Source organism: Eptatretus burgeri, chromosome 2, assembly GCF_056783735.1.
Source record: "Eptatretus burgeri isolate ZD-2024b chromosome 2, Ebu_testis_v1, whole genome shotgun sequence".
NCBI classification, from domain to species: Eukaryota; Metazoa; Chordata; class Myxini; order Myxiniformes; family Myxinidae; genus Eptatretus; species Eptatretus burgeri.
The window spans coordinates 71865759-71891362 of record NC_140962.1 but is presented as its reverse complement, the minus strand read 5'-3'; the positions used below and the strand labels follow the sequence as shown (position 1 = coordinate 71891362).

The window sequence follows — 25604 nt, the reverse complement described above, 5'->3', positions numbered from 1 at the left end:
CGGAAGTGGTGGAGTCTGTGTCGTGTGTTTGCGGGGATCGGACGGCGAAGGGGACGGAGCTCGGAGTTGAGGTCGAGGGACGAGTTGCGGAGTGGAGCAGGGATGCAGAAGAGGACTCGGGGGTGAGAGTTCGCCAGAGTCGGTGCGGTCCCGAGACCCCGCTAGCGGGACGGAGCGTCCGCCATTCCCCTCTTCCCACCCCGAGCATCAACAATTTCCCCCATCCGTGCTGAGATAGGGCCTGTAACCCCGTCCGCTCCCCGCCCCAAACGTGGTGTTGACCGACCAACACGTGCCTGCGCAACGCACGCCTGGAGGAGCTCACCGACCATACCAGGGGCACGGAGTCAGGCGCGTTACGTGGACATTGCGGCTTGCCCGCCATCGCGCCACGAGGGCGCGGGTAAGACCCCTTCGGTTTCATGGACCTGGCCGATCACCCAGGTCCCACGTTAATTTGGTCCACAGACCTGTCTGCCTCCTTGCCTGTGAGGGTGGCTTGTATTTTCTTTGCTTTTGGTGTAAATGTGTGTGTGGCGCCAGTCTATTAAGTAAAGCCGTATAAGTGCTTGTACATTGCTTTATTCGGTAGTAGCTCTGCGTTGCTTTTCTTGCTTTGACTGTTATATGTGCATTCTTGTATGGCTGTAAATATGTGCTTGCCTTGTGTGTGTGTGTGCGTGAAATAAAGTGCTTGCTTGTTGAACTGTTTCCCGTTTCGTTGCGTCCTTTCCTTTGTTTGAAAGTTCCATCTTGCATCACTTAAGGGATTGGTAGTGGGTGTAGACACCCAATAAATAATCTGAACCGTTGAGGTCGACGATAACTCCGCTCCGTTATCCCTGCAGCACTGAACGAGCCGCTTAAGCGGTTCGTGTCCGAAGTCGACCTGCGGCGTGGTACAACTCCTCGGTACGCTACCCGCGTGGGTACTTAGGTATATCGACATTTGGCGATTCACCCTATTTCGCGCGGGTAGAATGCGGACTGGGTTGTGGTGAGGTTAAACCCCCACCCATGACTGGCTCCTGGTGGTAGCTCCAGGAGGGTCACGACTGAATTGTCCGTTCCGGTGGGCGACGCTTCGCGATTCGAGTTACGTGGCCGATCGCACGCCGGGCAGGCGAAATTCGTAACATTGGTGTCAGAAGTGGGATTCAAATCCACCTCTGTCTCCAACTGAATTTACGGAACCGGATCAAGGGTGAGTGGAGCGACCCTCCGTGTTCCATTAAATTACGAGCAAGCTAAATTAATCCCTTAGGAGAAATAAGATGGCATTTCAAGGCGAGCGGGTGCCGGGGGTATTGGATATGTGTAGTAATATAGAATCCATGGCCCAGAATGGTACTTGTAATTTTAATCCGTGGGGGAGCTCACCCTCATATTCTGAGCACGAACTTTGCCGGCAAACGGAGTTGCAAGATGGCGGCGCGGCCGCACTTCAGCGTGGCACGAGGCGTGAGTGGGCCACTATTAATGGCGCTACGAACGGCACGACACGAGGTGAGCGCTCCCAACCACTGTTTCAAACCACGGGGTCATGGCAGGCGTGGCAGGAGGCCGGAGCATGCATTGACGGGCTTCGGAGACAAGTGTCGAAGTCCTTGCAACGATGGAGGAATGGTGACAATTGTATAGGGGAATTGCATTCGTTTTCCTTTGAATTGGACGAGGCACGGCGGCGCGTGGACAGGGTTCATGAGGATTACGTGCGAACGGAGTCACAACGATGGGCCGATGTACAGGAAGAAAGGAGGGAGGAAGAACAAAGGCAAACAAAGCTAGAAAAGGAAAAATGCGAACACGATTGGGAATTAAAAAAACTAAAGAAAGAGGTAGAAGCAGGCAAAAAGATAATAGAAATCCGAGAAGAGACGACAAAAAGAGGAGAGGAACATCTGGATCAGAGGGAAGAAGAATTGTTGGAAAAGTCAAGACAGTTCGAAGAACGAAGGGATAAATAGGGGAAAAATCGAGTTGAGTATCCATAAGTGGGAACAAGGGACGAGCGAGCTAAGTGAGAGAATGGAGGAGGAGCGAATTGGTAACTCCCGGGACAGAAAGCACATGGAAGAAGAATGGAAAAAAAAGTTGGAAGAAAGAGAATGCGAACACGATTTGGAAGTAAAGCAACTTAAGGAAGAGGTAAGATCAGGTGAACAGATAAAAGAAAGCCTGGAACTGAAGATGTTTGAAGAGGAAGAAGGAAGGAAAACAAAGTGGGAAGAAGAAAAACGGAAACATGATTTGGAATTGAGACAACTGAAGGAAGAGGTAAGAAAAGGCCAGATTAAAAGAGAAATCCTGGAAGGGACGATAAAATCGAGAGAGGAATGGCTAGAAATTAACCAGGAATACGGTAAGAGAATGGACGAAATGAGGATGGAAGCATTGGAAAGTGGTGCGGAGATGAGGAAGACATACGATAAGAGAATAGATAAAATGGGGAAAGAAGCATGCAAATTGAGAGAGGAATTATGGGAAAAAGCTTCTGAGATACTGAAACACAAAACCAAAGAGAGAAGATTACAAAACGAACTAAGGATGTTAAAAGAGGAGAGGAAGAGAGCGGAAAATGAAACGTTGAGGAAACGCACTGTACGGATCAAACAGTTGGAAGCCAAAGCAAGGTTGGAGTGTGCGGAGATGAGAAAGGAAAAAGTAGAAAAGAAAGCTTCGGAGTTGCAGAAGCACCAAAACAAAGCGACGGCATTACAAAACGAGTTGAGGATGGTGAGAGAAGAAAGAACGACAGCAGAGAATGAAACGTTAAGGAACCACACTGTACAGATTGAACAGCTGGAAGCAAAGGCCAGATTAAAGAATGAGATGCAAGAAAGAGTAATGATGGAAGAACGAATGAGACAGGAGAAGGAAATCAGTCATTTAAAGGAAATAACGAGATTGCAGAATGAGGAACAAGAGAGACAGTGGAATAAAAAGCAAAAAGAGTATGAATTTGAAACTGAACAACAAAAGGAAAAGGCAAGGCTGGAGTGCGAGGAGATAGACAAAGAACAGCGAATGAAACACAAAAGGGAAATTAACCAAATGAAGAAAACCACGAAACTGGAGAAGGAAGGACAGGAGAGGAAACAAGGAAGAGTAATGAGAGAGCAGCAAATGAAACACAAAAAGGAGATTAACCAAATGAAGCAAACCATGAAACTGGAGAAGGAAGGACAGGAGAGGAAACAAGGAAGAGTAGTGAGAGAACAGCGAATGAAACACAGGAAGGAAATGAGTCAATTGAAAGAAACGATGAGATTGGAGAATGAAGAGCAGGAGAAACTGTGGGGTAGAAAACAATAACAATGTGAGTTTGAAATTGAACAACTAAAACGGAGAGCAAGATTGGAGTCAGCGGAGATTGAGGAGCTCCGGAGGGAGAACAAACAGCTAATGGGGCTCAGAGAGGAAAAACGACTCAGATGGGAAGGAAAAAGGAGCCAGAAAGAAACAGAAAAAATAGAGGAGAGACTGCACGATAAGGACGGGGTTGAGGACGAACACACACACACACGGAGGTAGTGGAGGACGATGGGGGCGAGATGGCAGAACGTGTGGGGACCCGGTGCAAACAGCTGGATAGCCTCCTTCGGGAACGAAGGGAGACACTATTCTCCCTTGAAGCTGATCTCGACCAGGTGGGTTCGGTCGTGTCAAGCGAGTTAGAGGGGACGAGTGCTGCGGACAGGTGCACACGAAGCTTGGGGGGTATGGAGGCCCCGGGAGCCCAAGAGGTGACCCGATTCCCCAGTGTGATTGTCCCGGTGTGTGTGGTGAAAGGTGTGAGTGCACCCCCGTGTGTGAGTGGTGTGGTTGCGAGTGTGCCGGAGTGCATGCCTCCCAGCACTCCGGGTGTGAGTGGAAGCCCGTGTATGAGTGAGACACCGCGCGTGAGTGTCACCGCGTGTGTGAGTGGTATGGTGTGCGTGAGTGAACGACCGAGTGCAAGAGAGACCATGTGTGTGAGAGAGCAGTATGTGAGGGAGATGACGGTGGCCATGAGTGAACATGCAGCCACATCTCCCAGTGTGAATGTAATGGAATGGAGTGTGAGCGTCGTGACACGCAGGTGTGCGTGGGTCGAATGGCGACAGAGACGACGGCGACAGAGGGACAAGGGCCGGGTAGCGGCCGTAGCTGGATGAGGTACCGCGCCGGGTTTACCCAGCGGCGAGCACGAGGTTCGTGCCGTGCTACGCACGAGGCCGCCACGTGCGCGCTTGCGGGAGTGAAACCCGGTCCGGAAACGCCAGCGGTGGATGTTGCCGATCCCGCGGACGGACAAAGGTTAGGCTAGATTACGGATTTGGACCGGATGGGTTCTCCACGCGGGCGTGTGTGTGAAACTCTATGTGGCCTGTGCAGTGTGTTCTGTTCGCAGAGCGCACGACACAGGTCACGGACGAGCAGAACACGTGTTCGTGTGGGAAACTACTCGAAATGCGAGGTTTGCTTTGTAATCTGCAGGGTGACGTCATGGCTGCACGTAGGGTTGGAATCCGGCAGGAGGGTAAATCCCTGCCGGATGGTACCTTCCAAGAGGGACGAGGTGTGTGAACAGCTGCCATGACGTCACGCCAAAGGTGCACGGCTGTGAATTGCCGCGCTGGTGCGCAGGTTGCGAGTTGCCGCGCTGGTGTGCGCATAAGGAAAAAAAAAAGCAAGCCTCGCTTTCGGGTTAACAGGATTCCCTGGGCAAGGGGTGGAAGATCCCCTTGGCCCGGGCACAGGATACCACTAGTTAGGGGGAAGGGTTAGCATAGCTAGACCGGCTTCATGGGGCAGGGCTAAGTCCTCATGGAGCCCGTGGAATGGATTAGTTAGAGGGATTTTAGGTGGGATTTAGGAGGGGGAGATGGGAAATAATGTTTGAGGACAGTGACAGACTTTGGATGTGTAGAGGGGACATAGCTTAGCCACGTAGATTAAATGGAACGTGCTGTATTTTAAGGGACGACGTGGGAGCACGAGTTGGATAGGGGAAGCAGTGATCAGCGATGGAGTGCAAGTTGAAGGTGGAAAGTGGAAACATGTGCTTGATGAGTGAGTGAGGCCAGCGGGTCTGAGTGAATGGGGAATGCATGGTGCGATGAATGAATGGGGGGAGGAGTGATTCCCGCCCAAGGGACCCCGGAGTCAGTGTCGAGTGAGTTAGCTGGGTTAGTCAAATTGGAAAATGGAGGTCGTTTTGTTGTTGGTGGGGAAGTAGGCTCGAAACCTGTTTTGGAGGGGTGCAGGAGCCCTGTTGACGGGCTGGGGGCGTGGCTACGAACGGTGAGTATTGCTGAGTGGGTACCCCGGGCACCGGGCTAGTCGGCTGTGGTCGGCCAAGGGCCCATGGGGGGCCGGGATAGCGTCGTGGGCATGAGTGCGCCCGTGGTACAACTCTTCGGTACGCTACCTGCGCGGGTACTTAGGTATATCAACATTCGGCGATTCACCCTATTTCGCGCGGGTAGAATGCGTACTGGGTTGTGGTGAGGTTAAACCCCCACCCGTGACTGGCTCCTGGCAGTAGTTCCAGGAGGGTCACGACTGAATTTTCCGTTCTGGTGGGCGACGCATCACGATTCGAGTTATGTGGCCGATCGTACGCCGGGCGGGCGAAATTCGTAACAATATGTAAAATATGTGAAATGATAAGTGAAATGACACGTGAAATAATATGTAAAATATGTGAAATAATATGTAAAATATGTGAAATAATATGTGAAATGACACATGAAATGATACGTGATATTATATGTAAAATATGTGAAATGATATGTGAAATGACACGTGAAATGATATGTAAAATATGTGAAATGATACGTGAAATGATATGTGAAATGACACGTGAAATGATATGTAAAATATGTGAAATGACATGAGAAATTATATGTGAAATGATACGTGAAATGACATGAAATATGTGAAATGACACGTGAAATGACATGTCAAATGACATGTGACATGACACGTGAAATGACATACGAAATGACAATGAAATAACACGTGAAATGTGACATAAAGGTTACTTTTGGAAGAGCAGTTTTCAGACCATCACTGTTGTGAATGGGTATTGAAAGATTGAGGAGATATTGATTGCACATGTCGTGTTATTTTTGTTATTGTTGTTGTTTAGCCATAAAACGGCTACATGAAACTTTGGTTAAAGTTTAAACCATATGTTAACAACAAGGAACAAGTGCGAGAATTGCTGTGCCATACATGTCCCCAACTGATGTGATATTTTCCAAGTCTAAAAAGGCCATAACTCTGTGAAAAATTGACAAAATGCCATGAAACTTGAACTTCTTCTGTAACTTATCATCATAAAGCCTTGTACCAAATTTTAGTTGAATACGTTAAAGGGTATGGGAAAAAGTCAGAAAAAACACCACAGATGGGACAAATGGACGGACAGATGAACGGATGGTCAGATGGAGAGCAAACGTATCGTCCTCTCCAGTGAAACCAGTTGGGGACTAACAAGAAGGAACTTTCATGCAGGAGGAGGCCATTTGGCCCATCATGCCTGTGCTGCACCAACACCAGACTAAACACATCAATCTCAGGTCACAGACTCTATCAATAGGGGAGAGGGGGAGGTGCCATAAATACAAACAAAATAATATTTAAACTCAAAAGTATTTATATTATATTATGATTATTACCAGAATTTTTTGCTTTAATTTATTTCTTCATTTTTTTAATTTTTTTTTTGGTGCGGGGAAAAGGAAGCAGAGTGGGTGATGCTTTCTTCTTAACGGCCCCAATTATGCCCACCTTTTTGTCGGATTGGCCAGGTAATTGTTTTGGCCTTAAGTCTCACAAAATGGCTGGCCAGGTCTGACATTCTACTGATAGTGTAGTAGATAGTAGAAAAATCGTGCAAATTATGATACAAGCATCAAATTTGGCATTTCTGTTCTGCAGGGCTTTCTGATCAAATCTGTCTGATTGGCCATTTTGAAAATCCAAATTTTGAAAAATTTGAAAAAAAAAAAATACTTCAAAAAAATTTGAAGTCACAGCTGGCTGAAATTCTTGAAGCGCAAGTGAACATCCCAGACAGAGAACCAAGGGGAGATGCAGTCATCATTGATGGATCAGCACTTATCAATGCCCTACCTCCACGCACTTCAAAGATATTTGATGACTATGCTAAAGAAGACATCATCCCAAAGATGGAATCCTATAGTGCCAGGTACGAGAGGGTGGACGTAGTGTTTGATGTGTACAAGAAGTCAAGTCTGAAGTCCGAGGCAAGGTCAAAAAGGGGGCAAGGAATCCGAAGAAGAGTGACAGGAACTAGTAAGACCCCAAGTAACTGGAGAAGCTTTCTTTGAGATGACAGCAACAAGACTGAGCCGTTTCACTTCCTTGCGGAAAAGATGTGTGAAGCACAGACGACAAGCACAGTCATTGTCACAAAAGGAGAAGATGCCATTAGTAACACAAGGAAGTCACTGGATGCTGTGTCTCCATGTTGTCATGAAGAAGCTGACACTCGAATATTTGTACACGCCAGGGATGCAACGATGGATAGTAGCAAGTCCATTATCATTAAGGCTAATGACACGGACGTACTAGTCATAGCAATATCTGTACTGCCATCCTTACAGGAACTAGGTCTTGAGAACATGTGGATTGCCTTTGGCCAAGGAGCCAAGGCGCGATGGATTCCAGTCCATGAGGTAGTTTCTGCAATAGGGCCTGAGAAAGCTGGAGGGATCCCATACTTCCATGCGTTCACTGGATGTGACGTCGTGTCTGCCTTCCACAGTGAAGGGAAGAAAACTGCATGGCAGACTTGGAACGTCTTTGATGATGTTTCTGAAACATTCACCAATCTCAGCCAGCATCCAACATTGATTCGTGATCTTGACTTTTTTTGAAGTTTTTTTCTTTTTTTTTCAAATTTTTCAAAATTTGGATTTTCAAATGGCCAATCAGGCAGATTTGATTAGAATCCCTGAAGAACAAATGTGCCAAATTTGATGATTGTATCATCATTTGCACGATTCCTCTCAAAAATTGTTGTTATCTGCCCCACTATGAAGGTGATTTGGGTAGGAATTTGGAATTTGTTCAGAGTGCTGGTGACAACTCGCGTACTCTTTGCGAAAGACACTGTGGCATCTTTCACATCCGCAAATAGATGCCAGCAGTGAGTACACCCAACTCAATATACATCCAAGAGAGAGCGCAATTTGTGATTCATTGCCCCTCTTCAAGCACCAATCTGATATGATTCTCGGCCTGACGATAAACTATCGAGACTAGATAGCTCAAAGGTAAGTGCACTATTATGCTTCCAAAGTTTATTAATTATCCTGGAGTATAAAGACAATCTGCATATTATTTATGCAAAAAAAGCATATAGTTATTGAAATGTGCTCTCTTTTTTTCCTTAGCATGAAGGTAAACCAATAAAAAAGGGAATTTTACTGTAACTCAAAGTGCATGTGCATAATACAATTGCATTTTGTGCGATATTGTTGGGGAAAGAGCGAGTCATTGTTGACCACTTAGTACCCGACTTCCCCCACGTTTGGCACTAGTAATCATCCCGTAAAGATGGCTGCCCCACTGCAAGAGAGCCTTGCTAAGTAGCATGGAGGACTCATTTGGTTGTTGCTTCATGAAGGCGTTGGGAGAATGCCCAATATGGTATGAAACTGTATGTCACTGAAAAATGTGTATGAATGGTGTGAATGATTGTGAGAAAGACCAGTGAGTCCTCTGTGGCAGCAGACATTGCTTACCCAGGCCCTTGTTCATCGCAAACACTTGAAACAGTTCACCACATTCATACATGGTTTTCCGTGACATATGGGTCAAACTGTGTTATGCAGTCATTCTTTTAAGAATGTCACACGGCTTGACACCTTGACGAAGCAAATTCCTGATGAATCCTCCCTGCTCCCAAGGTTCTCTTGCCGTGAGGTAGCAGCCATCTTAACAGCATGATTACTAGTGCTAACTTGTGCCAAATGTGGGGAAGTTGGGTACTAAGTGGTCAACAATGGCCGACTACAATATTGCACATAATACAAGTGTATTCCATACATGTAGGGAATCTTACTTGTGGCAGTAAGATTCCCTACATTTATTAACTTCTTCTCATGTAGAAGATAAATGTAGAGGTAATTTATGTGGGTGTGAAAGCTATTTCTTGATTATGAAATCTTAACTATTATTGCAGGAAGATTTGTTGACATCATCATCCATTACAAAGAAAACTACTTTATCATTAATGGTTCAATTGCTAATGAATCATGCATTTGCTTTTCTCACCAGAATCAAGCCACAAGTGGTTGGCATTAGCTGGAACTTGCATCCAACCAAAGTCTTCTCTTTGTGTTCCCTTCACACCCACATTTCCATCTCTATTTCCTTCAATTTTCTCATAGTCAATCTCTCGCCACTGGACAATGTAGCTGTTAGGTACCTCAGATGACAAATCGACCCAGGAGATGAGAAGTCTGGAGCCATTTCCAACAATGTTATCCACACGAGCTGTTGGAGAAATGAGGACATTAATGAATGAGCTCACAGTGAGGAAACGAAGAAGACAAATTTAAAACTATGCATACAGTACATAACTGCACTTAGCTGTACAGCATTTCGCTTACTCTAACCCGAAACAACGTCCCTTGGTGCACAAAAAGGTGGAATTGTGGAGCTACTCAAGCAGCAAACACAAAATTGGAACATATTGAAACTAGAGAGTTCAATGAACACCTCACCCCCACACAGTCTTGAGAAACAAGGTCATGGGCGGCGTGTGCGAGCGGCAAATTTGATTGTTAAAGATGTGAGATGCCATAATATTTTGTCCAAGTATGGCTAAACGGAAGGGTTTTGAAAGTGCCATTTGGGCGATTTGTGTTCTACAGTGTTCAAGTATGTAATTAAATTGAAATAAAATAAAGATTTTAAAGGTTGTAGAATTTTTTTTGAAGTTTACCACTATTTCTGCAGCGTCTTTCACACCACCTTATTTGACACGTTACATTAGATATTCATGCCTGTTGTTTGTGTCCTTTATGACATCCTTAAAAACAGTATGTTTCTGTTTGGAATGATTTTCAATTTTGTTTGATTGCCAGACAGGTAGACAGAGTAAAAAAAAATTCTCACTCCTCTCTGTGCATGTACAATTGGGACGAATTCAGAGCCAAAATACTTCTAAAGTAAACTGCACGTCCCTTTTCCGGTTTATATTCATATTCATGCTCAAAATATAACATTGAATTGAGGCTGTTCCAAAATCATAAACTGACGTTTGTAAACAGACGAACAAATTGAAACAATTGCTTAACCCTGCTTTTCGCTTCACATGCGAGGGGTAATGAAATGTTTAAAAGTTGTTTCTAACAACAATCACGTGTTTAAAAGGCCTAACAGAGCCTTTCACCCAAAGGTTTGGTGAGGACACAAAAATTTATTTGAATGTCCTCTGGTTAAAAAGCCCTCTGTTGAAAGAAAATGGTTACTTAAGATACTAAAATGTCTTGACAAAATACCTGGAGGAAAAAATTAAATATAATAGAGTGAAAAGATCCTTAAATGTAGAACTCAGACGAAGGTGGGCATACATTGACCGACGTGTTTAGAGGACATGTAGTTCGGGTTGAGTTCAACTTTTGTTCTAGTTTGTGTATAATTCTTCCATGACAAACAAGTTATGGGAAATGAATGAGACGTTGCCAAATGGCAATGCTGGCATGTTTCAAATGAAGCAAAAAAATGGTTCATACGATAACTTAGGTAAAATCTCGACAGTGTTTGCCCACTTAAGTCTAATACAGAAGTTGCTTGAAAAACCTTTTCATTGTTGTTAAAGATGTAAGTAAGGATGTAATCCTACTATAACCATATTAAACTAGAACACTCGGTTGAGTGCATACATCCACCACACAATGATGATCCATGAGAACATATCGGGCCCAGAACATTTTAGGTCATCTCTTCGAGCATGACCTAATAATATTGGTGTTGAGAGGATAGGTGACGATCCGTCCGTCCACAATGAAGTTGAAGTGGGAGATCTGGACATTAGTGATCCTGATAGAGGTCGATGAGACGTACACGATGGTATGACTTTCAAGGTCACCGAAGGTCAAGGTCAAGAGGCCTTTGAAGTTGCGAAAATGACGATTTTCTAATTCTATCTCCTACATTTCTCGAGCGATCTTGAATTTGATTGTGGCATATGAATCTATGGGACAATATCTAAATTTGGTCAGGCCGGATTTTCGATATTCGCTTTGGTTTTCGTGTCACGTGACTTCAAAGTTGGCAAAAAATGCGAAAATGACGATTTTCAAAATCTATCTCCTCCTACATTTCTCAAGCGATCTTGAATTTGATTGTGGCATATGAATCTATGGGACAATATCTAAATTTGGTCAGGACAGATTTTCGAATTTCGCTTTCGTTTTCACGTCACGTGACTTCAAAGTTTGCAAAAACTGCCCTACCTTCAGGAGGCTATATGTTTTCTCGCAGAGATGACCGTCACTCCCGTACGGGTGTATTTTATTCAGATATCATTCTATATATCGTTTTAGCACCATCTCTCAATGGTGAAGAATCACTTAAAAAATAAATAATTCTTGTATCCAGATCCAGATCTTCACTAAAATTGAATCAATTCTTCCTAGTGACACTCCCTACCTGTCCACCACGTTTCATATGAATCCATCCACAACTTTTTGAGATATTGTGCTGTATACCGTTTTCGGCCCTCTCTCAACAGTGAAGAATCACTTGAAAAATTCTCAGATCCAGATTCTGATTTGGCTCTTCACTAAAATTAAGGGTTGCTAGCCTTGGCAGGTCAACTACACAGTCAAAACTTTTCAGAACGATTGCTTAAAAACAGTGGCCAAAAATCGTGTGACAAACAAACAGACAGACAAATGCTACAGACCAACATACTTGGCAAAAACATTTTTTCGCCAAGTAACAAACAGTCAGAGAGGGGTAAAAACATAACCTCCTTCCACCTTCGGTGGCGGAGGTAACAAGGCATTTCTCTGTACATCTGATAATTACAAAAATCGATGATGTCTTGACCAATCTCCATCCATCCCTACCACCGTCACCACCCCAGGGAGAATGGGGAGATGATTTGCAATTTTTGCCTTTACATGAAAAAAGTGCAAGTGGTTTAACCACTGACCACTGCCAAAGGGAGGGGGTATTGACTATTGACACCTCTTTTTTTTTTGCTACCAGAGGGAACGTGTGTTACTAAATTTTGACATCTTGTCTGTCTGTCACATGAAGAAGAAGCAGTACATCGAGCTTTAATTCAGCATGTTGTGTTGGCGTGGAATAATACAAATGCCACTGTGAGAAAGCCAACAATGAAGGAGAGTATTAAAATAAGATTTGGGAAGCCATGGGTTCATGGATGAGTACAAGCTGATGGAGTTGGAGAAGGACAAGGCCAGAAAGTGCACCACAACTTAATACCCCAAGTGGAAAACAAAATGCACTGTGATTATCTCCACCAGTAATAATGGTCCCAGTAGCGATCGCTACTATTCCCAGCCAGACATCCTCCCACTCGCAGCCACTCGCCGTTTCCTTTCACCAATCCAGTTTCCAATCCAGTTAGATACCTGACCAGCCACTCCAGAAGCCCTCATCTTGGCAAACAACAGTATCAAATTCCTTCTGAAAGTCAAGCTATACTACATCCACTGTACTTCCCTCATCCACCCAATCAGAAATAACTTCATGGAACTCTCATAAATTTGTGAAACATTATCTCCTCTTGTTAAATCGACCTTGAAATTAGTTTGTATTTATTCAAATGTTTCCCTCTCCCACTCCCACCGACACCTCCTCCACCATAATGGGATCGTTACTTAAAAAGAGGTCGAACACTGCACTCATCCTCGTGGACTTTTGTACAAACTGGGCCAAAAAGCAATCCTGGACGATGTCGAGAAAATCCTCATCTACTCTGCCATTTCTTTGTACCTGTATCAAATCTATCACATGGAAGTTAAAATCCCCCATAACAAAAAGTTCAATATAATACTGTCTTTCACCCAGATTGCCACAATACTGTCTTTCACCAAGATTTTTCTTTCCTTTCAAATATATAAACCCTGTCGCCTCGAATTCCTGTTCGCCAGTTGGATTGCTCACGAAACCACATCTCGCTTCCAGCAACTGTGTCATCTACTCAGTGCCTCACCATCCATCCTAGCTTCCAGCTTTTCCATATTTCCATTCAAGCTCCTGGCAATTATTTACAACACCTTCAACCTTTCCCTTCCATGCTGCCCCAACTCTCCAACCACATCCTCAGTCTCTAGTCTAAAAAGAGTCCCAATTTATTTCTCAAGAACCTCCGCGAATCTCACCCCCCCCCCACCTCCCCCTCTTTCTATTAAGCACCCTGCCACCTGACCATATATACTCACTATGAGCATGCAGGGATCCCCACATATTCACAAACCCAAACCCCTCTCCCCTACACCACCCCTCCAACCAATTGTTAACATCCGTCACTCTTAACAAAATCTGTACTGACTCCCATCCTTGGTATAATCCCAGAAAAAAAAAAACTTTTCACCTTGAATTTTGGAAATGTTTCCCCAAAATCTCATATCTTGTCTTCAACTGTTTTGAAAAGACCCTCCACACATCATTACTCCACCCTCCCCCCATGTTCCCGGCTTACAACCCGACAAAACGTCATTCAACATTCCATCAATATCCCCCACCCCTGCTACCACCACCTGAAAACAACACAAACCTTGATTTTTAGTCGAGTCTACAACGGGGTGTTTACAAGGTCCTGTTACCCACTCTGCAGAACAAGATAAATGAAGAAAATTAACCCACAAGAGGAAAGGATAACATTAATTAATTAAGCTTAACATTAATATACATATATATATATATATATATATATATATACATATATATATATATATATACATACATATATATATATATATATATATATATATATATATATATATATATATATATATATATACATATATACACATATACACGAAACGTACCAGGGTAGATGATAATCGGGAGGTAACGGGACTTCGTAAACACCCTGTACATATTCTATACCCTCATCCTCTACAAAAACTATCTCCTTGGTCACGCCATCCCCTCCTCCCAAATCTGACTCCCACACTCACGCACACGTGCACTACCACCCCATCATCCACACTTGACCCTCATCGTGCACACTCACAGCACTCCCGTCACTTGTTGGACCTGCAGCACTCCCAACACCTACCGCAACCACAATGCTGTCACCCGTTTGAATTCCCCCTACCCCCCCCACCAACCAGAGCACTCACGCACACAGCCCGCCACCACACATTCATGCACACTCTCACTCAACACATGTACAGACTGTCGCATCCCCCCACCCCTGCACCTCCATCTCCAGCAATTAGATTTTGCTTCAGGTACAGATGTGGATCTGGCCTATCAGTGGGATACAAAACGTAAACTGTTCAGCCTAGCAGAGGTATGCACTCCACCAAGTGCTGTTCTAGTTTAGTAAAAGCAACTTAGGTGAATTTCCAAGCAATTTCTTGCTTTTGTGGGTCAAATCAATGAAAAATATGCAGAGAGAATGTATAGGTTGCATCGTCGATACCAAGGTGAAGCTAACGCCACCAATGGAGTACCGAAGGTCAATGAATATAGTACATAGTTTACCATCCCCAACCAATAATGGTGAGGACTTGAACCCATATTTACCAAATTACAATACAGAAGCTCAACAAGTTGAGCCATCACAAAACTCTACGTGGATCTCAAAATTATCTGACATTTCATTCACAGTCAATCAAAGGAAAGATGGTTCTGACGTCAGAAATTACTGGGTCTCACCATCTGCTTACTGTAGTTACAGAATGCCTCCTTCCCCCTTGGGAGGATACTAAACCCCTGGCACACAATGCCTATTATACACAGCATCAGAAGAAGACCACAAGGAAGTCAAAATGTTGCACCTGATCATTGCTTTCTTCATCTCCTTTCATATGCAGCACATGTATGCTGGTTTACATCATTTGCTCAGGGCGTGGCTGTGCCATTTATGCAGTTCCCCCTGAAGGTTAGAGCAGGAATTTGTCATTTGTTCAGGGTGGCTGCGATAGCTCGCCTATTCTTCACGAAGGACACCATTTAACGTCCACTGTATAATGTCGGCAGACAGGATGCCCAGTTTAACATCCACCCAAGGGAAGGCGAGCACAGTAATGCATCGTCCTGCCTGCGAATCACCGGGATGACAGTTGAACCTTGCTGCCTATAGGGCAGCTATACTAATTTGTGGTACCTTCAATTTTGAATTATGGTCCCTTAGGTTGTGAAGTGAAAAATTAAATAATGAGTATATCTTGTAATTCTCTGTTCTTGAAAATTGAGCCTAGTTTTTGTCGAATGGAGCATCGAGGCTGTATACATGTATCATCATAACCCCGTGTTTTTCAGGCTGTGAACCAAATTCCGTGAGTGGTGAAAACATGAAAAGTCGAGATGATGTAAAATGTCATAATATTTTGTACAACTACTGCCAAACGGAAGGGTTTTGAAAGTGGCAAGGAGACAATTTGTGTTGTACATTCTTCAAGTGTATAATTCAATTGAAATAAAATAAAGATTTTAAATGTTGTAGAGAAAACTTAAATTTTGGAAGTTTTTCGCCACTGATGCAGCGTCTTTTACACCACCTTATTTAGCACGTTACATTGGTTATTTGTCCCTGTTGTTTGTGTCCTGTATGGGTGTCACTGAAACAGTAAGTTTCCCATTTGGAATGGTTTTCAATTTTAACTGGCAGACAAGCAGACAGATGAAATAAATGATCTCACCCCTCTCTGTGCACATGCGATCGGGACAAATTCAGAGCAAAAGAACTGCCTTTATATTTATTGGTATGCAGGGTAGTGTCGTGACGAGCATGGAGGCACACAGATGTCTATCCCAGACTCCAGAAATCAGTTTGCAGAGAAATCTGTAAAACCTACGCGGTGGTAACAGGACATCCTCATCTCTTTGACATGCGTGAGGAACATGAAATGAGAGAGAAATTTGCAGCAGTGAGTACACAGATGAGGAGCTGAAGTTGCATTAAGCTACAGTAAGGGGAGAGTCACATGTGAAAGACTGGTCAGTTTCAACAATAATCACAGTTTAACCGAAACCACATGGATGGGTTGCCAAACTTAGCCACAGTTCGATTGCTCACAGAGAAGTGGGGAAATATAAGCATTTATACTTACTCAAAACAAGCCTGCTAAAGATGTGAGTCATGTGACAGAGTTGTGTGAATGTGGTGCGAGATAAGGGCCAATGGGGAAGGAAATGAGAAAGAGTGACCAAAAACGATTATAACATACAGGCCATAAATTACAAGGACATGTACAAATCCAACAGGAATGAAAATCGAAGCAAGAATGGATCGTTCAAGAGATAAAGGTGAAAAGCTAACAAATAGCCAGTCTAAGTACAACAGGGAATAAGAAAAAGATAAGGCTTAAATACATAAAACCAAATAACTTCATTTGCCTCTGAAAAGCTGAATTAAAGTTTACGAAATAAGTTTAATGGAAATTGTGTGTGTAGTTTGAGAGAAGAAAGGAAATACATATTTTGGGGGGCAACCCCCCCCCATAGACCCTCTTAGACCTCAATTTTTCTAATGTTATGAACAAACTTCGGTACATCATGGGTGATGAAGGGTGTGGTCAAGTTTCATCGGAATTGTGTGTGTAGTTTCTGAGAAGAAAGAAAATAGTACCTAATTTGGGGGGCAACCCCCATACTCCCCTTTATGGCCCGATTTTTATAATGCCATGAACAAACTTTATGCCTGGTGTTGGCGTAATGACGAGAGTGGTGGGCTTGGGATCCTTGGGTCCTGAGTTCAAATCTCGCTTGGCTGTTGAATTAATACCAGGTGGGGTCGACTCATCCTGTTATCCTTCTGAAGTCGGCAAAATGAGTGCCAGCATGCTGGTATCCTGTGTCGGAGTGGCGACCCGTCCAGGATTGTGCCCGATAGCCAAGGAGACTGCTTAAGCAGCACCAACGCTCTGCACAGAGTATGGTCCCGATGGATGGATGGATAAACAAACTTTGGTACATACACGGTGATGAATGTTGTGGTAAAGTTTCACCGGAATCGTATGTGTAGTTTCAGAGAAGAAGTGGCAACTATCTGTTGACGGATGGACAGACGGACGACGCGCCATCGCATGAGCTCCCCGGAACTACGTTCAAAGTGAGCTAAAAATTGTTACGAGTATGTTTACTGCTGTGGGGAATAAGGTACACCTGCCTGAGCATTATCACTTCATCAAAGGCAAAAACAAAAAATACTCCAGGTGTTCCACCTGTGAGCAATCGATAGCAATCTACAATACTGGAGTTTCAAAATGATACATGAATGCTAAATGAGGCCTTTTGTGCATGCGCTGTGTGTGTTTACACAGACTCAGCTCTATTCGATGGGCACTTTTAACCTGCCGTTGCTGACGCAAAATCTGTAATTCAAATAATCTTTTAAACAAAACTTTCAAATAATCTTTTTAACATAACTTTTCAGCATTTCGAGGAATGAGTGGCAATTTCAGAATGGTCAACCATAATTGTTCTGTTCCTGAATGCAAATCAGACTCACAGAAATGGAGGATATACGAGAAATATCTCTGGATGAGAGGAGTCAGGTTCATACCATTGACTGTTAATAATGTCGTATCCAGGTGGGGGTTGTCGTGTCCAGGGGGGTTAACCACTACCTGGACGGATGGCCAAACTTCTCCCTTGGAGGCCTACAGCCGAGTTTCTCGGAGATTAATGGCGCGCGTGGGAAAACAGTGAAGCGCTGCACCAGAACGGCACAAATACACGGACAAAAGCAAATTTAATCACCTGAATAATAATTTAATGAATATAGAGGTAATATTTACAAGGGACAATAATTCAAGGAAGAATAAGGAAAGAAAACTAAAGTCTAAGTCGAGGCGCTTCTACACACGCACTTAAATACAGACAAGGGGAAAAATGAAACAAAGAAAAATCCCTCCTTCTATCCCAGCACTTAGCTGTGCGCCAGAGATGGTCTTGAAGGAGTTTCGAAATGAGGCGCTTCGTCCTGCACGGGTAAACGCGCCCAGGAAAATGGCGCCAAGCTCCACTCCCGCAGCGAGAACGTACGTGAGGTATTCAACCCCAGCTCACTCACTGCCAGGCGGTCTCTTTGTGCATCGATCGTCCTTCCCGACCTGCTGCTTTTTAGAATGGTGCTGTCCCACTCGGTGACACACACGAGCCTCTGGGTGCGTTCCTCACTCCCCAACCAAGGACCAAAAGCCAGCGTCTTGCTCAGCATGCGAGCCAATTCCTCAGCACGAACACGAGCATTGTGTCACCTTTCTCATACCGAGAACAAAAGCGAGATCCTCTGTGTCCTCTCAGTAACGTCCTCCTCATCGGCACTCCAGCATTCCTCTAGCCGAGTACCGGATTTATGGGTGGCCAGGTGGGGCCATGGCCCCAGGGCCCCCCACATTTAGGGGCCCCCCACAATTTCGATGACATTTTGAAAATCGCTTGAAAATGTGCTTCTCAAGTTTTATTGTCGGTGAATGAAGATTGTAAACTCTTTGTAAGGATATCTTTTCAAAATTGTCCGTCATTATGAGGGTCCTTTTCAAGCTTTGGCTTTTTCAAGCCGTTTCTTCCATGGTCCACAGAACGGATCCAACGTGGTGAAAAATTCCCGGGGCAAGCCTCGGGTATTGGGGCCCGCATTCGGATATTTTTTTGGATCGATCATCGATGCTTCGGATGGTTGAACGTGGCCAACTAACTACGGCACTGCCCGCCAGAGCCCAGCAAGCACAGACGGAATACAGAGGTCCAGCCAGAGGAGAGGTGAAAAGGTGAAAGTCGACGTGGTAAAACTAGGCCAGGCCAGCACAGCACACGGCCGGCAGGGTTAGTATTGTACACACTGAAACTGCGGCTGGCAGGGAACGCTGGCAGTACCCTGCTTACTGACGCGCACAGCACAGTAACACGGTGTGACTTTCTATGTTCCAGGTGTGTGAAACGCACTTGTTGTTCATGATTCTGGTCCGTCCCACATGCACTCTGACAATATCTCGGTCACTCGGTACCTAACAGCTGCAGAAACCACAATGAGCGGCTTCGTTGACGACAGGCACAAATCCAGGGTTCCACGGAAATATGACAGTGGTGCTCAAAAGCGGAAACGTTCCAAGGAAAAAGATGAAAGACACAAAGGCCGTCGTCGACAAGACCCAGAAAATCTCAGTTTTTCATTCCTGCACAAACAGGCGATTCATCCATGACAGAGGCTGGAACACCAACAGAGACAGAACAAGCAGATTTGGCAACACAACCCCCGCGTCAAGATTCGTCCAACATCTCGGAAGGTTCCACCGATGAAGAACGTGCATCAGATGAAGAAGCGCGAGATATACTGACTGATCGTGGACCTGGCTTTGCCAATGACATTGGATGTTGGCCTCCTGAGCAACCGTCGTCAGAGATGATCGACTTCTGATCATCATGAGATTTGGAGCCCCTGCAGAATTCGACTGGTCGCTTTGATTCATCCATACAGTTCGTTGAAGGTTGGAAACGCTGCTGCTCCAATAATCTTTTTTTACCGTGGACTACAAAACGGAGAGTCCGTGAAAAGGTCCTGGCTTTGCTTCTCCACATCAACCGGCAAACTGTACTGCATCGCTTGCAAGCTCTTTGGAGGTGCTACTGCCCTGGGTGGGGAAGGATTCAACGAGTGGAAGCATGCCAGTCGTTCTATTGAGGTGCATGAGCGTTCGCGTGTACATTGTGCGAATATCATCCACTTGTCAGACAGAGCAACATCCGCAGGTCGTGTGGGCACTGAACTCGTCAAACAGGTGAGTGAGGTTGCGTCCTATTGGAGGGAGGTGCTGAAACGAAGTGTGAGTGTGATATCGTTTCTCGTTGAGCGTGGTCTGGCGTTCCGTGGATCAGATGAAATTGTTGGGTCACGGACGAATGGTAACTTCCTTGGTTGAATGGAATGACTTGCGGAATACGATCCATTTTTGGCGCAGCACATTCAGAAATATGCCAAACAAGGTCGTGGCCACACCAACTACATATCATCTACGACATGTGAAGAGTTAATCTCCATCATCGGAAAATCTGTTCTGGATAACATCGTCGCTCGTGTGAAAGAGGAAAAATACTTCTCTGTGTCAGTGGATTCTACTCCTGACATAAGCCACATCGACCAGCTCACAGTTATTCTACGATACATCGAGAACGAGGCTCCAGTGGAGCGTTTCATGACCTTTCTGAGCAACACAGGACACACTGGACTCCAGCAAGCCATGGCATTACTCTGGATTTTTTGAAAGCCACTGGATTGGACATCGCTAACTGCCGAGGACAATCTTACGATAACGCATCTAATATGAGTGGCCGATACAACGGGATGCAGGGAATGATCAAACAGGAGAACCCTCTCGCAATATTTGTGCCATGCGTGACTCACTCACTGAACTTAGTCGGTCAGTCGGCCATGGGATGCTGTAGACCTGCAGCAGCATTCTTTGAATTTGTGGAACAAGTGTATGTATTTTTTACAGCTTCCACGTCACGCTACGCCAGATTATTTGATGCCCCGAAAGCAAAAGGTCTGCAAGTACCAAAGCGCCTCAGTGACACTCGCTGGTCGGCTCATTCTGATGCAACCCGAGCTCTTCTAGACGGTTACAGCGAAATCATGGATGTCCTCGATGAAATCGCAAACGATGAACAACTGAATAGTGAAACAAGAAACACCGCCGAGACACTTCACCAAACGATGTGCACGCTCGAGATAGGGTTCTATGCTGGTTTCTGGTCTACTGTCCTTGGTAGATTTGATCGTAGGAGTAAAACCCTTCAGTCGCAAGCTACCCATCTCAACACAGCCGTGCAGCTCCTCAAGTCACTGGCGAGCTTCGTGCAGTCATTACGCGATCAGTTTGATCACCGCTCACCTTCACTCTTTCATTCCTCTTTTTTCCCACCTTTGGAATAAACTCCATCACTCTATTCATTCCCATTCTTCCCTCCAGGCCTTCAAAAACAGCTGTTCACAACCACCCCTTATCACCCCCCCATCCAAATCCTCGATCTTTTCTACCCCCCATAATCCACCCAAGTTCCACCCACCTGCTTCAAATTTCCTGCTTTCCTTCCTGAAAGTCACTGTAATGTCCATCTTCTATTCCCCATGTTCCCCGTCCCATCCCTCTCCCTTCCATAGATCTCCTAATGTGTCTGTTCCCCACTGTTTTGTCCCTCCCACTCCCGCCCCTCTTGTCTCATGCCCCCCTTGCTGTGTGTTGTGTGTTAGCTCTCATACGAGCCTCGACAAGGTATACAAAAAACCCCCCAAAAACCACCAATACAACAAACACCACACAAAACAAGTCCTGGTGAGGGTCCGCAATCTGTGATTGCTCTTTTTCTTGTTTACACTTGCATTCATTGTCACTCATGGAATGTACTTTCTGGTATGGCTAGGACTATCATGCTTACCTCCACCACCGAAGGTGGACGGAGGTCATGTATTCACCCCTGTTTGCCTGTTTGTTCTTGGCGAAATAAATTTCGCCAAGTATGTTGACCTGTTTCGTTTAGTTTGTTACTTGGCAAAAATGTATTTTTGCCAAAAATGTTTTCTTTGTCTGTGTGCTCAGCTGATTGTCCAAACTGCTTTGCTTATCATTCTGAAACTTTCGTAAATTATCGGCACCATCCCTACCACAAAGTTTTGCGAGGTCGACAAAGGCCAAATTTCTAAAATTGGCAATTTTCATCCAATTGACTTGAATTTTGAGGAGGATTTGCATATCAGGTCACTGAATTCAACCACCAACTTTTTATTCGGTCAATATGGGCCAAAAGGTCAACATAGGCCAAATTTCTAAAATTGGCAATTTTCATCTGATCGACTTGAAATTTCAACAGGATTTTCATATCGGCTCAATGAATTAAACCACCAATTATGTTTGAGGTCAACATAAGCCGAAAGGTCAACATAGGCCAAGGGTCAACAATTTAGGTGGAATTTCTAAAATCCTCAATTTTTTTCGGATTGAATTGAAATTTGAATAGAATTTGTGTACCAGGTCACTGAGTTCAACCACCAATTATTTTTGAGGTCAAAAGGTCGACACAGGCAAAATTTCTAAAATTGAGATAGGGCCAGAAACTATATATATATATATATATATATATATATATATATATATATATATATATATATATATATATATATATATATATATATATATATATATATATATATATATATGATATCTCAAAAAGTTGTGGACGATTTATTACAAAACTCGGTGGAAGAGTAGGGTAGTTGACATGAACAAGCCAATTCGATTTTGGTTCAGATCCAACCTATCAGTGGGATACAAAACGGACACTATTAAGGCTGGCAGGGGTATGCGCTCTTCCGAGTGTCATTCTACTTTGTTCTTTATTTTGCCAAGTTTCGCTTTCCGAGTGATTTTTCATTTGTTATCTTGCCAAAACGAAGTTTTTGCAAGATATGTTAGTCAGCTTGTATGTTTTTTTTTTTGTTTGTTTGTTTGTTTGTTTGTCTGTAATCACGTATAAAAAATTCTGCATAGCACAGTTATCATTGGAAATTTTTGTAACTTCGCATATCAGAGGCCTATAGAGGTCCCTTTCAGTGCACAAAATTTTGAAGGTCAAGGTCACTTTGTCGCAAATCAGGGGAGTCGACGAAACCCTTATTTTTGAGTAATTTTGATCGGATCGTCTTCAAACTTCATGGGAATATAGTTCATGGTCTGGCGCTCAGCTGATTAATTTTTGGTGGCGATTGGCCTTGACGTTCATGGTTAGCGCTGGAGGTCAAACATATTTGACCCCAAAGTCAAATTTTCAAGTTTTAGGAACTATATCGTGTAGTACCTCAAATTGAACACCTCGATGAGTGCTTTCTAGATATGTCAAGCTTGAGACATTATGACGTCATTTGGTGACGTTATGAGGCAAACACATATTTTTCATGGTTATTCTGTAGAACGATTCTCATCGGAATCTCTCGTAGGCAGATATTCCTCAAGGAGTCGCTCCTGGTGGATAGCAGCTCTGTTAACCTCAGTGTGACCTTAAAGAAGTCACACGTGGTCACCTTTTGGCAAGATACGGGTCACCCTGTGGGTGACATTGGTTTATTTGTTTGTTTGTTTGTGTCTGCTCGCCTACAGCCCAAATCGATTCCGGTTAAGTATTGACTTCCGGTTGATGCCAAAATGTTCTCTCATTCAATTTCCAATAACTTTATAATTTGAACTTATGACGAAAAACCAACATATTTCCTAAGTCCTAAGTATGGACTTGAATGTTTGCCTGTCAACGTCACAACGTTTAAAACACATTTTGGCCAATATCTTGGAAACTAAATGTGCTGAAGCAAAAATAACGATATGTTTGACCCGTTTGAGACAGTTTAGTACCACAAAGAAATTATTTATGTCCCTTTACTCTTATTAATGCATGTACTCTTATGTATTTGTTTGTTTATTTATTTCCCAGCCCCGACAGTGGAGGATATGCCGCAACAGTGTTTGATTCATTCATCAAACCAGATGATTCATTCCTCTGGTTGACTTGAAATTTGAAGAGGATTTGCATAATTAGTCATTGAATTGAACAAGCTATTATTTTAAAGTTCAAATTTGCCTTTAGGCATTTTGCAAGTATCGTGCTCTGCATGACATCTTTCTTGTTTGTTTGTCTGCAGGATATCTCAAAAAGTTGTGGACGGATTCGGATGAAATTTTGTGGGCGGGTTGGGTGTGTGACAAGGACGAACTGATTAGATTTTGGTGAAGATCCGGCTATGGATCCAGATACTAGAATTTTAAAAGTGATTCTTCTCCATTGAGAGATATGGCCAAAACTGATATATAGCACGATATCTCAAAAAGTTGTGGACACATTCCGATGAAACTTGGTGGACATGTTGGGTTTGTGACAAGGAAGAACTGATTCAATTTTGGTGAAGATCTGAATCCGGATCTGATAATTTAAGTGATCCTTCACCATTGAGAGATAGTGCTAAACCTATATGTAGCACAATATCTCAAGAAGTTGTGGACAGATTTGGACGAAACTTGGTGTTTACGGGCATGTGTCACAATGACCAATTGATTCGATTTAAGTGACGATCCGGATCCGGATCCGGGCAGAGGTATGCACTCTCTCGAGTGCCCTTCTTTCTCGTTCATTGTGTTCGCCAAGTGTTGCTCTATGAGTGATTTCTAGTTTGTCTGTCCGTGAGCAGGATATCTCAAAACATTATGGACGGATACAGACGGAACTTGGAGGGGACAGGTTAGGTGTGTGACGAGGACAAATTGATTCGATTTTGGTGATGTTCCGAATCCGGATCCGGATATGAGAATTTTCAAAGTGATTCTTCACCGTTGAGAGATTGGGCCAAAAACTATATAGCACAATATTTCAAAAAGTTGTGGACGGATTATAACAAAACTTGGTAGATGTGTTGGGGAGGCGACAAGAACAAGCCGATTAGATTTTGGTTCAGGTCCGGATTCAGATCCGTCCTTTCATTGGGATCCAAAATGTAAACTGTTCAGCCTGGCGGAGGTATGCTCTCTATCGAGTGCTTTTATAGTCTCTACAGTATTTATGTGAAGTTGTAATATGATGGGACAAGTGTGTCTTCAGCTCGAAAATAACTTGAGATTTGAAACTATAGTTTTCATGTAATACAGTATTGCAAACTCATATGTTCAAGCTTATAGTGAAGAGTATAAACAAAAGTCCAGGTCAAATTTGCAGCACCCTCATAATTTGGACTGGAAAATAGGTGTTTGGAAGTGAAAATTTGTTGGAAAAGCCAGTAATTTAATTGGAGACAAAAACTTTGGTTATACATAACAGACACAAGCACACAAACAAGTGGACCTGGGCTTGGAGCTGGACATCCCGGAATGTTGACAAAAGATGTTGGCGAACGTCCTGCGGTTGTCTCCATCTCCATAGTTATATTGATTGGACCCAGAAGCTTCCCCAATTCCCAACTCGATGTCATGACAGTTTCCAATGTCGGAACCGGTTGTGACTCCTCCACTTTCGGTAAAGCAGCTGCAGAGTTTTCTTTGGTAAATGATACATGAACTGGCAATTTTGTTGAACTGGAAACTGAATCATGCTTCTTCGTGATGTGGTATGCAATGGTCTTCCCACGAGCTTCTGTCGGATCTAAGGGCTGAGGGGAAATGTGAGAAAAGTTTATACAGTACGAGCAAAAGAACCCATCACTTTGCTGACGGATTAAATTAAAAGGCAACACGTCGTTGTACTTCACAACCATTCTGCTCTATTCACTCTACAAGTTGCCAGAGGTCATCTTTCATGTGCTTGGAAGTCAGCTAACATCACATTCATCAACCATCCTTGCTGCTTATATATGGCATGAGCGAAAATCACTTCGGCTTCACAGCGAAGCG

At 43.9% G+C, this 25604-nt stretch overlaps 1 protein-coding gene across 15 annotated transcripts in view; it reads right to left on the bottom strand.

The window, feature by feature from the left end:
* The window catches only part of LOC147032292 (leukemia inhibitory factor receptor-like), a 121555-nt gene that overhangs the window by 59627 nt on the left and 36324 nt on the right, over positions 1-25604 (bottom strand). For all 15 annotated transcript variants that reach the window (XM_085869766.1, XM_085869772.1, XM_085869773.1 and 12 more), the window contains 2 exons: positions 25060-25363; positions 9295-9516 (listed from right to left, as the gene is read on the bottom strand). In XM_085869766.1, the coding sequence (XP_085725892.1) occupies positions 9295-9516; positions 25060-25363 (526 nt within the window). The remainder of the gene's footprint in view (positions 1-9294; positions 9517-25059; positions 25364-25604) is intronic.